The sequence below is a fragment of the Entelurus aequoreus genome, linkage group LG26, assembly GCF_033978785.1.
Source record: "Entelurus aequoreus isolate RoL-2023_Sb linkage group LG26, RoL_Eaeq_v1.1, whole genome shotgun sequence".
Classification (NCBI taxonomy): domain Eukaryota; kingdom Metazoa; phylum Chordata; class Actinopteri; order Syngnathiformes; family Syngnathidae; genus Entelurus; species Entelurus aequoreus.
The window spans coordinates 8,512,981-8,525,612 of record NC_084756.1 but is presented as its reverse complement, the minus strand read 5'-3'; the positions used below and the strand labels follow the sequence as shown (position 1 = coordinate 8,525,612).

Sequence of the window (12,632 nt, the reverse complement as noted above, 5' to 3'; positions counted from 1 at the left end):
ATAAACATGTGCCATATAGCGAAACCACACTAAACAACAACGGCAAACACATTTTGGAAGAATATTTGCACCGCAACACAACATAAACACTACAGAACTCATTCCCAGAATTCCCTGCAGCACCAACTCTTCCTGGACGCTACAATATAAACAAACGCCATTGGTGGATCTACACCTAACATCCACTGTAATGATAACACGTACAATAGCGTATCTAGTCGATACTACTATGATTACATCAATATTTTTAACATCACAAAATCTTCTTTCGTTTTTTTAAAATGTATATTATGTTTATAAACTCAGGAAATATGTCCCTGGACACATGAGGACTTTGAATATGACCAATGTATGATCCTGTAACAACTTGGTATCGGATTGATACCCAAATTTGTGGTATCATCCAAAACTAATGTAAAGTATCAAACAACAGAAGAATAAGTGATTATTACATTTTAACAGAAGTGTAGATAGAACATGTTGAAACAGAAAGTAAGCAGATATTAACAGTAAATGAACAAGTAGATTAATAATTCATTTTGTACCACTTGTCCTTAATAATTTTGACAAATTAATAGGTAGATAAATGACACAATATGTTACTGTATACTTCAGCAGACTACATAGGAGTCTTTGTTTGTTTACTTACTACTAAAAGACAAGTGTCTAGTATGTTCACTATTTTATTTAAGGACAAACTTGCAATAACAAACTTATGTTTAATGTACCCTAAGATTTGTTTATTAAAATAAAGCCAATAATGGCATTTTTTGTTATCCCCTTTCTTTAGAAAAGTACCGAAAAGTACCAGAAAGTACCAAAATACTTTTGACATTGCTGTAATCTATCCCCTTGCCACCGCCGTCGCCTCCAAAAAACAAATCCTTCCTTCCTTTCTGAATCTCTGACTTCCTGACCCAACTCTGTGCAATATCTCCATGCATTTTACTTTGTGGTGATTTGCAAAGTTGTGCCACATGGACAAAGCCAACAACACACTGGCCTCAAGTCTCCTTGAACTCCTACACTCATTTAATATCCTTCAGCACGTCAATTTTCCCACCCACACCCATGGAGACATCCTGGATCTCGTCTGCTCCTCTTGACCTGACCTTAATCAACTCTCCAGTCACAATCTCCTCGTCTCTGATAACCTGGACATAACAATAATAATCCATATTTATGTCCCCATCGCCAAAGCTAAAAGGAAAACAAACTTTTCAGAGTATCAAATCCATCTCCTCATCTGCCTTCTCTACCCAACTCAATTACAAAACCCAAAACCAGTGAAGTTGGCACGTTGTGTAAATGGTAAATAAAAACAGAATACAATGATTTGCAAATCCTTTTCAACTTATATTCAATTGAATAGACTGCAAAGACAAGATACTTAATGTTCACACTGAGAAACTTTGTTATTTTTTGCAAATATTAGCTCATTTGGAATTTGATGCCTGCAACATGTTTCATAAAAGCTGGCACACGTGGCAAAAAAAGACTGAAAAAGTTGAGGAATGCGCATCATACACTTATTTGGAACATCCCACAAGTGAACAGGCTAATTGGGAACAGGTGGGTGCCATGATTGAGTATAAAAGCAGCTTCCATGAAATGCTCAGTCATTCACAAACAAGGATGGGGCGAGGGTCACCACTTTTTGAACAAATGCGTGAGCAAATTGTCCAACAGTTTAAGAACAACATTTCTCAACCAGCTAATGTAAGGAATTTAGGGATTTCACCACCTACGGTCCGTAAGATCATCAAAAGGTTCAGAAAATCTTAAGTGTGTGACAATCATTGGTACTTTAATCTTTAATCTTTTTCTTTACTTATATCCTGATGCTTGACCATTGTTTTTTGTTTTTTTTAGCGTTTGTGCTGTTTCCATAGCGCACATATTTCAACCCTCTTTTTGATCGCTCCTAGCAGGAGAAACAAGCGCCTCTTACTGAGACCTGATTGGGCAGCGCGTGCAGTTCTCAGTCACATGGCTATTGTTGCGCACAACCAGTCTTCCTCTCAGGGAATAAAAACACACTGGTCAATCCCAAGTTCTTTTTGGATGACATATATGTTGAGTAAAAAGGACCCCAGAGACAGAATGGTACTTGGCCAAGTTTTACTAAAGCTTTAGGAAACCAGTCCTTACAACGCGACAATAGCATCAGCAAAAAGAGGTCTAATTTCAAACCAAAGAGTCAGCTTATGTAGAGCGAAAACTGTCATGATCCGTGGGGCAGATCATGTTTTGTGTTTTCTTTTAGTTTTGGACTCATTTAGTTCCTGTTTGTGCACCTCCTGAGTTTGTTACCATAGCTACTTATTATTTTCACCTGCCTCTGGTTAGTGGTCCCACACTCAGCTGCTGTCAGCCACTAATCAGAGAGCTATTTAGTCACCTTGCTCTCCACGCTCAGTCTGGCGTCATTGTTCGCTTCATGTCTGGTTTCATGCTAAGTATTTGCTACATGCACCTGTCACGTAAGTTCTCTATGTCCTTAGTCTATGCTAAGTGCTAGCTTTTGTTTCAAGTGCGATCAGCGCGTTCTGCCTTCGCCTTGTTTTCCGTTTTTTGTACACCTTTGAGTTCCAAGATTAAAATATGTTCCTACCTGCAAGTCCTGTCTGGAGTGATCTGTTTGCATTTACCTTTAACTCTGTTGTTATTAATAATTAATGATATTTATCTTTGTGGAAACACTGATCATCCTAATGATTTCTCACAATAAATATATATATATAGAAACAGATAAATATCAATATGCAACACTTTATTTTTATATTTTCTCTAAGTGCACATTTTTCAAATTGAACATTTTCAAATGATCACTTCTAAGACAGTCTTGTGAAATCACAATATCCCATTTTAACTAGCTAGCCACTAACATTTTTTAACAAATCATGAATTACTTTGCACCATGTTTGTACAAATAATAACTCATGTAAAATACAAAAGTAAACTCTCAAATTTTTAAATCATGTCACACTTTGAACTGGACACCAAATCTGTTATCTGTTTCTTTGTCAGTTAGTGGGAAGCCTGGCATTGCATGCTGTTAACTAGTGTGTTGTACTCTGGTGTGTAACTTGACACTGCAACTCTGAGTGAGTCTTGCAGATGTGCATCAGTGAGGCGTGTTCTGTGTTTGTTCTTGATGAAGTTCATGTCAGAAAAGGCTGATTCACAAAGATAAGATTTTTCCTCATTGTTTGCGGAATCTTCTTAATCTTTTGGACATATTTTCACAGCAATCTGGCCTTAAGCTTAATTATGATGAATGTAAAATGTTAAGGATCGGAAATCTAAAGGGAATGTCCTTTCGAATGGAATGCAAAGTGCCTGTTTTGTGGACAGATGGACCAGTTAACATACTCGGTGTTGTTGTCCCAGAAAATCTGGAAGATCTAGGCTCAGTAAATTATGATAATCGACTAAGAAAGATGGACAAAATTATGCAGTTATGGAAAGGGAAATCCCTAACCTTGTATGGTAAAATGTCTATTGCCAACTCGTTAATTATTCCTCAATGTATTTATTTGTTTTTGTCATTACCAGCTCCATCACAAAACTTTTTTAAGATTTATGAGCGGATCTTCGATTTTGTCTGGAACGGCAAACCAGAAAAGATTAAAAGAAAGGTTTTGTACAAAGAGTATGAATATGGGGGCCTGAAACTTCTCAACCTTGAAGCTATGTGTCTGTCTTTAAAAGCATCAATTGTTCCAAATATGTATTTAAACATTGAGTGGTACACAAATGTCCTGTTGGACAAAAAACATGTACTGTATCAAAAGAAATGGTATCCTTTTTTACAAGTGATTCCCTCCCAGAGAGTCTGCTGGGAAACATGGTGGGGTTCATAAAGGAAACAATCCACTCATAGTGGTGTTTTCAATTTTATGTGCCAGAAAAAAGAGACGATATTTTGCAGCAGTTAATATGGATGAACTCTAATATTGTAATAGATGGAAAGCCTTTCTTTTGGAAAAATATGTTTGAAAGAGGAATCATTTTTGTCAATGATATTATCAATGACAATGGTAAAATTATGAAGTATGATGAATTTAGAGCTACGTATGGTGATGCTTGTTCAAGCTTTTCATTTTATCAACTAACTGGAATAATTGGGAAAAGATGGAAACAAATAATTAATTATGGAACTACTAAATTATTAGTTTGTAAACCTCTAATAAGAAATTCTAGTTGGCAAAAAGGAACTAAAATAAATAGAAAAATATATAATTTTTATTTAATAAAGAAATCTTTGAAGGCTGCTTCATACAACACAAATGGAAAATGGGAGGACTTTTTTGACTGCCCGTTGCCATGGGATGCCATATTCAAACTAATCTATAAAACCACTATCGATGTGCAAAATCGTTATTTTCAAATTAAAATTATTTATAACTTCTTACCCACAGGGAAAATGTTAAAATTATGGAGTATGACAGAGTCAGATGATTGACGATTTTGTTGTCAGGAGCCTGAATCCACCCTGCATTTGTTTTGGTATTGTCATATTGTGTCTTTGTTTTGGGTGGAAGTTGAAAAAATGTGTTTAAGGATTGGTTTGTTTATGAAGCTTAATGTGGTTTCTGTTATTTTAGGAGAGTTCATTGACAATCATGATTTAGTCAATTTAATTATAGTACTCAGTAAAATGTTTATTTTTAAGGCCAAAAACAGATATTCACTTAGTATTACTTTCTTTAAAACATTTATTCAGTATTTTCTAACTTTAGAAAGTTACATGGTTGAAAACGATAATGATGCCAAAAAACATTTAAAAAAAAGATGAGAAGTCCTCAAAGGCTTATTTTGAAAGTATAATTATGTTTATAGATTATATGATATCTGTTGTGTTCCCTAATTTTTTTCTGTGTACATGAATGAAGGTGTGTGTTGCTGAGTCCGACTTGGACATTATCTGGACTGGGCCTGGTTTAAAAAACCCTTTAAACAAATCTAATTTCATTGACAACCTGGTCTGTTGAAGATAAGGCCCTTTTTTAAAAAATAAAATAAAATAAGATAAATAAATAAAAAACATTTTCTTGGATAAAAAAGAAAGTAAAACAATATAAAAACAATTACATAAAAATAGTAATTAATGAAAATGTTAGTGGACCAGCAGCCTATACAATCATGTGTGCTTCAGGGACTGTGTCCCTTGCAGATGTGTTGTCTATGTTGTGGGAACCAGAATATTGGTAGCAGAAAGAAATAACCCCTTTTGTGTGAGTGGGTGTGGATGAGTGTGCATGGGGGAGGTTGTTTGGGTTGATGCACTGATTGAAAGTGTATCTTGTCTTTTTTCTATGTAGATTTAATTTTTAAAAAAAAATTAAAAAAAAAAATTTAAATTTTTAAAAAAAAAATTTTTTTTTTTTTTAGAACAGGCCCGCGGGCGACTCATCTGGTCCTTACGGGCGACCTGGTGCCCGCGGGCACCGCGTTGGTGACCCCTGCTATAGATTATGAAAGAACACTTAAAAATATCTCATTCTCACACTTTTTAATTGTATATGCATAAGGGGGCTTGGCCTCAGCATGGTCTGGGCGTGCCAAGCAACGCAGAAATCTGGGATCAATTCTAAGTAGATTGCGATATAACAAAGAAATGTGCCTGCGAACACTTTAAAAAGATCAGATTTTTTACTTGCGTACATCGTTTGTATGCAGCCTCAATGACATTGACACAGAACAGAGGATGGACCAGGTCCTATAGGCAATATTTCACCTTTGGGGCTTATATCAGAGCTGTAACGGAGGATTCCTGTGTGAAAGGGAATGCCATAATGCCTGGGACTCAAGCACCCTGTTCTATTTAAAGCAAAAGTTATTAAGACTCGCTTCAAACAAGTGTTTTATGATGATGTCACACATGGAATTATCTGATAGCAGGATTTTGCTTAGCTGTGCGGAAGCGCACACATTTTCAGTTTACAATTAAGTTAATGGATGTCGAATCTACCGTACCGGTCTGATGTGGCAGTTTTATAAAACCTTGGTGTGAAAGAGGCTAGAGATAACTTGAAATGCATGGTTGTTGTAGACAACCACAATCTCTCCTCCATCTGTATAGGACATTGTGAATATAACTCAAATAGTGGCCTTAACTCCAACAGACAGCTGCTTTAAAACATTATGGTTCGAAAATCCTATACTATTGTTCACACTTGGCTAATTCCATCAACATGTGTAGCCTTACTGCCATCCACTTGTTGTTCATTTCTACTATTGAGTTCCAGTCAAAATCTACCACACGTAATCTCTGTCTTGCCATAGTTCCTGGCATCTTCCAAGGGTGATGGCGAGCGGGTGCAGTCGGAGCTCGGCAGGCTGCAGTCGGAGAACGAGTGCGTCAAGACGGAGGTGAAGGAGGTGCTCCAGGCCCTGGAGGAGCTGGCGGTCAACTACGACCAGAAGTGCCTTGAGGTGGAGGAGAAGAGCGTGCAGAACAAGCTGTTGGCTGAGGAGCTCGCCAAGAAAATGGTGGGTGAAATACTTTATATTGTTGAGTGACGCCTACCCAATGTTCTGTGGTAAATGTACCCTATTATATATAGTATTTTTTTAAAGACTTTTGAATAAGTCTTAGATGTCCCACAGTGAACTATCCCCTTGGCGCGATAACCAGGAAACCGGGGTGGAGAATACCACACACACAGAAAAGCAAGTTGAAATAAGCAACTACAGGTTATAAAAACATGCCCAAAACACGGCAACCCATGAATTTGACTTTGGGGGAAAAAACAAGCCCAAAGTCGCTTATAATAGGCGGACATGGGAAGACTCTATAAAACTGAGGGGGGCTGTTGTGATTAAATAACAAGCGGTGTGATTGACACATGGTATTTCACTGCTGTTTAATCTGATCTAGGACCTGTAGAAAGCAGTCTGCTGTATTTACAAGAAGTTAACAATGAATATACTGGACAATTGAAGTCTCTTATTGGGAAAGTCAATTTTGCCCAATATAATATAATATAATCAATCAAACGATCAAATATTATAGCACAAAAGAGACGACAGATCAACTGGTCTGAAAGGGGGGTGTATTTAAAGGCTAAATTAGTTTTAAGATGCGACTTAAAGGCCTACTGAAAGCCACTACTACCGACCACGCAGTCTGATAGTTTATATATCAATGATGGAATCTTAACATTGAAACACATGCCAATACGGCCGGGTTAACTTATAAAGTGCAATTTTAAAATTCCCACCACACTTCCGGTTGAAAAACTCCTTTGGATATGATTTATGCGCGTGACGTCACAAAATCCACGGAAGTGGTTGGACCCCATCGACCCGATACAAAAACCTCTTGTTGTCTTCGACAAAATTCCACAGTATTCTGGACATCTGTGTTGGTGAATCTTTTGCAATTTGTTTAATGAACAATGGAGGCTGCAAAGAAGAACGTTGTAGGTGGGATCGATCGGTGTATTAGCGGCTAAGTACAATACTTACAGCAACACAACAAGGACTACTTACTACGCCTAGCCGATGCTTGCCGCCAAACCCACGGATGAAGTCCTTCGTCGCGCCGTCGATCGCTGGAACGCAGGTGAGCACGGCTGTTGATGGGAAGATGAGGGCTGGCTGGCGTAGGTGGAGCGCTAATGTTTTTATCATAGTTCTGTGAGGTCCGGTTGCTAAGTTGCTATATTAGCCTTAGCGTCGTTAGCAACAGCATTGTTAAGCCTTACCAGGCTGAGAATTTTTAACCGTGTAGTTACATGTACATGGTTTAATATTATTGTTGATCTTCTGTCTATCCTTCCAGTCAGGGGTTTATTTCTTTTGTTTCTATCTTCATTTGAGAACGATGCTATCACGTTAGCTCAGTAGCTAAGTGTGTCACCGATGTATTGTCGTGGGGATAAAAGTCACTTTAAATGTCCATTTCGCATGCTCGGCTCTCATTTTCAAGAGGATATAGTATCCGAGGTGGTTTAAAATACAAATCCGTGATCCACAATAGAAAAAGGAGAGAGTGTGGAATCCAATGAGCCAGCTTGTACCTAAGTTACGGTCGGAGCGAAAAAAGATACGTCCATCACTGCTTCTCTAGTCCTTCACTGTAATGTTCCTCATCTACGAATCCTTCATCCTCGCTCAAATTAATGGGGTAATCGTCGCTTTGTCGCTCCGAATCTCTCTCGCTCCATTGTAAACAATGGGGAATTGTGAGGAATACTAGCTCCTGTGACGTCACGCTACTTCCGGTACAGGCAAGGCTTTTTCTATCAGCGAGCAAAAGTTGCGAACTTTATCGTCGATTTTCTCTACTAAATCCTTTCAGCAAAAATATGGCAATATCGCGAAATGATCAAGTATGACACATAGAATGGATCTGCTATTCTCGTTTAAATAAAAAAAAATCATTTCAGTAGGCCTTTAAATGCTTCTACTGAAATAGCATCTCTGACTGTTACCGGGAGGGCGAATAGAAAACGCTCTATAGCCCGCATACTTTTTTTGGGCTCTGGGAATCACTAATAAGCCGGAGTTCTTTGAACACAGATTTCTTGCCAGGACATATGGTACAATACAATCAGCAAGATAGCATCCATCTGGATCCACGATCCAAAAAGGGTCCAGCTGCAGACCAGACATTTCCGTCATGACACAAGACCACCCAATGGGGGGTTGCGTATAGCGTTTCATCAACCAATCGTGAAGAGTTTTGCAAGGCTTACCGGATAATATGTAATTTCTCCTTCCATATTGGCAATTTGACGTCGTGGTATGTTGTCCGGAGAAAACTTTTGATGAAAGATTGTCATTGTTTATTTCTTGTTTTGTCATATTTTGTATGCATGTGGGTTCATACAGACTGCAAAGCGTGTTCTACAATGCAAGTCTTTATTTGCTCAATGTCAGCTCCGTGCAACACATCCTTTAGCTGCATCCCCCCCAGCAGGCACAACACATTGAAACAACGTTGCAAACTAGTTGTATTTGTAAATTGAGATTACGTTGATCTCCAACGTTGGATCCATGTTGGTGGTTGGGAAATTACCAAATTTCAAAGGTCAAATCAACGTCACAACCTGACATTGAATAAACGTTGTCAAAAAGCATGTTGTATCAACGTTGTATTTGTGTTGTAGAATATTGGTTAAGAAATGACCAAAATCCAATGGTCAAATCAACGTCAGAACCCAATATGGACTAAACGTTGTCAAAAAGCAACGTTATGTTTGAGTTGCTCAACGTCAGGACCTAATTCAACAAGTTTTCAACGCTGTTTTAATGTCTTGTGCCTCCTGGGCCGGACTTTGAAATAAAAGTATGTCAGTTTATAGCAGGAATACGCCTCACTTTGTCTTTTTATATTCACCCAAACCCTAACCAACTCCTTATTTGGACTAAAGTGCTTTAGAGGGCTTATTTAGTTAGTTCTACGGGATCTGTACAGACCATACTTGCCAACCTTGAGACCTCCGATTCCGGGAGGTGGGGGGTGGGGCGGGGGCGTGGTTGGGGGCGTGGTTAAGAGGGGAGGAGTATATTTACAGCTAGAATTCACCAACTCGAGTATTTCATATGTATATATATATATATATATATATATATATATATATATATATATATATATATATATATATATATATATATATATATATATATATATATATATATATATATATGTATGAAATACTTGACTTTCAATGAATTCTAGGTATATATATATATATATATATATATATATATATATATATATATATATATATATATATATATATATATATATATATATATATATATATATATATATATATATATGTTTATGTTATTATAAATATAAATAAAATAAATACTTGAATTTCAGTGTCCCGGAGGCTATCCAGTAGATGGCAGTATTGTCCTGTTTAAGAGTGTCACAACATTGCTGTTTACGGCAGACGAACTGCTTTACGGTAGACGAAAACGTGACTGCTGTTGTTGTGTGTTGTTACCGCGCTGGGAGGACGTTAATGAAACTGCCTAACAATAAACCCACATAAGAAACCAAGAACTCGCCCTCGATCATTCTACAGTTATAACGTGATGGGGCAGGCACGCTGTTTATATCTTGGGAAAGCGGACGTGAAAACAGACTGTCGCCGCTGTCTCCACTCAGGTACGCATGGAGCTGGAGGGGGCGTGGCCTCCAGCTCCGGCTGAATTCCGGGAGATTTTCGGGAGAAAATTTCTTCTGGGAGGTTTTCGGGAGAGGCGCTGAATTCCGGGAGTGTCCCGGAAAATCCGGGAGGGTTGGCAAGTATGGTACAGACTGAAGATTTTATTTTGAGTGAGCTTATGTTAGGAAGAGGGTGTTCCAGTCTGCAAAAACAGGAACCCCCAACAGCGCAAGAACGGCCACAGTTGGATGACATTGGCTAATACGGGACAGTGACTCACAACCTCACAGCGCCCACTTTGCTAACTTGACCAGGAAATGAGCAGTAGTCTTGAGAAGTGGCAATGTTTTTTGTTTTTTTTATGCCCCCACATCGAAGTCGCCCATGTTGCCCGTAACAAATTCCGTGTCCGAGGAGAGAAACGTCAGCGACACTAGCATAGCTATGTTAGTTATTGCCCACATTTTAGCAGCAACATAATGCTAGATTAGCCGATTTGCTGAAGAAAAACTAAATGATCAAACCTATTGCTCCCTCCCTATCCCTGACTGACAAATAGTTTTATATAGATTACTTGACATAGATTCCAGGAAGTGGTGGGCAGAGCAGTGAACAGGGTTCATACGGGTGCTTAAAAACCTTGAAAATGCTTGGATTTTAATGTTGTGTTTTCAAGGTTTGAAAAATGCTTGAATTTTGGGTGAAGTGCTTGTAAAAGCTTGGAAATGTTCATCATATTTCTCAGCAATCTGACACAATAGGCTAATTATAAAATGGAAAACAATGAAATGAGTTTCCTTAAAAATATTGAAAGCTACACGCTTGATCTGTTGGCTTTGCACGAGCCCTTACATCAGGTTGTTGTCATGCCAGAGCCGGCTCTGTGTCACCCCCAAGAGGACAGTGGTGCATCGGTCCATCATGCCGGGAGGTTGTCGTTTTAATGAACATTGGATGGAAAATGACAAATACAAACTTTGGATAAAACGTGGACCACATCCACGTGTAGCCTGCTGCAAAGTATGCAAAAAGGAAATCCAACAATGGTTCGAGGTATTTTTTGCTCCATTATTTTGGTTGTCTACTTAATTTGTCTGACTACCTCAGTTAAAGCAAACAAGTTACATTTTGTCGTTTTGGTAATTGCATTAAAATGGTTACATTATTGGACTTGTTTGTACTGTGAAGGTCATGTAATGTATAATTTGTAACCTTTTTCACAACTTAGAGCTGAGTTAATATGAATTATTTTGTAGTTTTTACACAACAAGGTTGTATGCATTTCTTGCTCTATTATTTGTGTTGTCTACTTAACTTGTCTGGCTACCTCAGTGAAAGTTAACTTGTCTTTTTGTTAATTTCTTACCACAGTTATAAGGCTAGATATGCTTAATGAGAGGTGACTGAGGTGTAACTAACAGCATTTGCCTTTAATTTAATATCCTTATATTAATGTGGATCAGTTTTGTTAATAAATGAGTGAAATTGACATTTTGAGGGTGCGTGTATTTATATCACATTATGCAGTTTACAAGCACAAATACGGTGTGAATCAATCCATGCTGTTCGATGTCATTGAGTGCTGTAAGTAAGAAAAAGAACAAGAAATTTGAAAAAAAAAAAAATACAAATGGAGACACGTTTGCAAACACCAATGACATTGAATAGTCACACTGCTTCATTTTCTATGCCCCATTCAGTTAATGATAACTGCTGGTTCAATGTTAGGCTTAGGTTTTAGAAGATTTTCCATATTTTTCCTACAGACAGCATTTGGTGACCTCAAACAACAAGGCTATGTATTGATTCACACTGGTTTTCGCCTTTTGAAGGGTACTGGAAAAACTGGAAAAACAATCTTGAAAGTCCTTAAAAAGTTCTTGAATTTGGCCATTGAAAAGGTGTACGAACCCTGACTCAAAGGCGGTATCATGTCTGTGATTAAGAAGGTTTTTTTTGCCATAACGCCATAAAAACACAGAATTTTAAACGCAACCAATTGAGGGACACAATAGGTTTTCTCCATTGTGTTTCTCATAAACTGGACCACATTCTTATTTTAGAACATAATTAAAATGTAAATGTTGCATAATTGGAGTTATTTAACAAAGATCCTCAGTTCTGCCTTCATTCCCACATAATGAGGTTCCTGCTAATGACTTAATTACTAGATTAGTGGAGAGAAAAGCTCACAATAGAACTGCTTGCTTCGTCTACTTATGACTACATGAGCTTTAGGCAGCAGTTTCTTTAGGATGCTGATAGAAGTCTCAAGGGTCGTCCGTCTCCCATTATTCATATTAACTCTCCCCGTTGGACTACTTATTCATGCTCTATCATGGTTCCTGCAGTGGTGTCCTCGCATCTTTAAAAAGCTGCTTCAGACTCCTGCAATGGCTGAAATTAATTCTGCTTTGTCACTTTTGTCTGCACATTTTTAGCTCATTAGATCCAAATACAGTATGTCCATCCAAAGTTACATTGATGTAATTACTT

At 37.9% G+C, this 12,632-nt stretch overlaps 1 protein-coding gene across 3 annotated transcripts in view; it reads left to right on the top strand.

Moving 5' to 3' along the window:
* Nucleotides 1–12,632, top strand: part of kif5ab (kinesin family member 5A, b) — a 362,881-nt gene that overhangs the window by 183,891 nt on the left and 166,358 nt on the right. For all 3 annotated transcript variants that reach the window (XM_062037662.1, XM_062037663.1, XM_062037664.1), the window contains one exon: nucleotides 6,292–6,498. In XM_062037662.1, coding sequence (XP_061893646.1) covers nucleotides 6,292–6,498 — 207 coding nt within the window. The remainder of the gene's footprint in view (nucleotides 1–6,291; nucleotides 6,499–12,632) is intronic.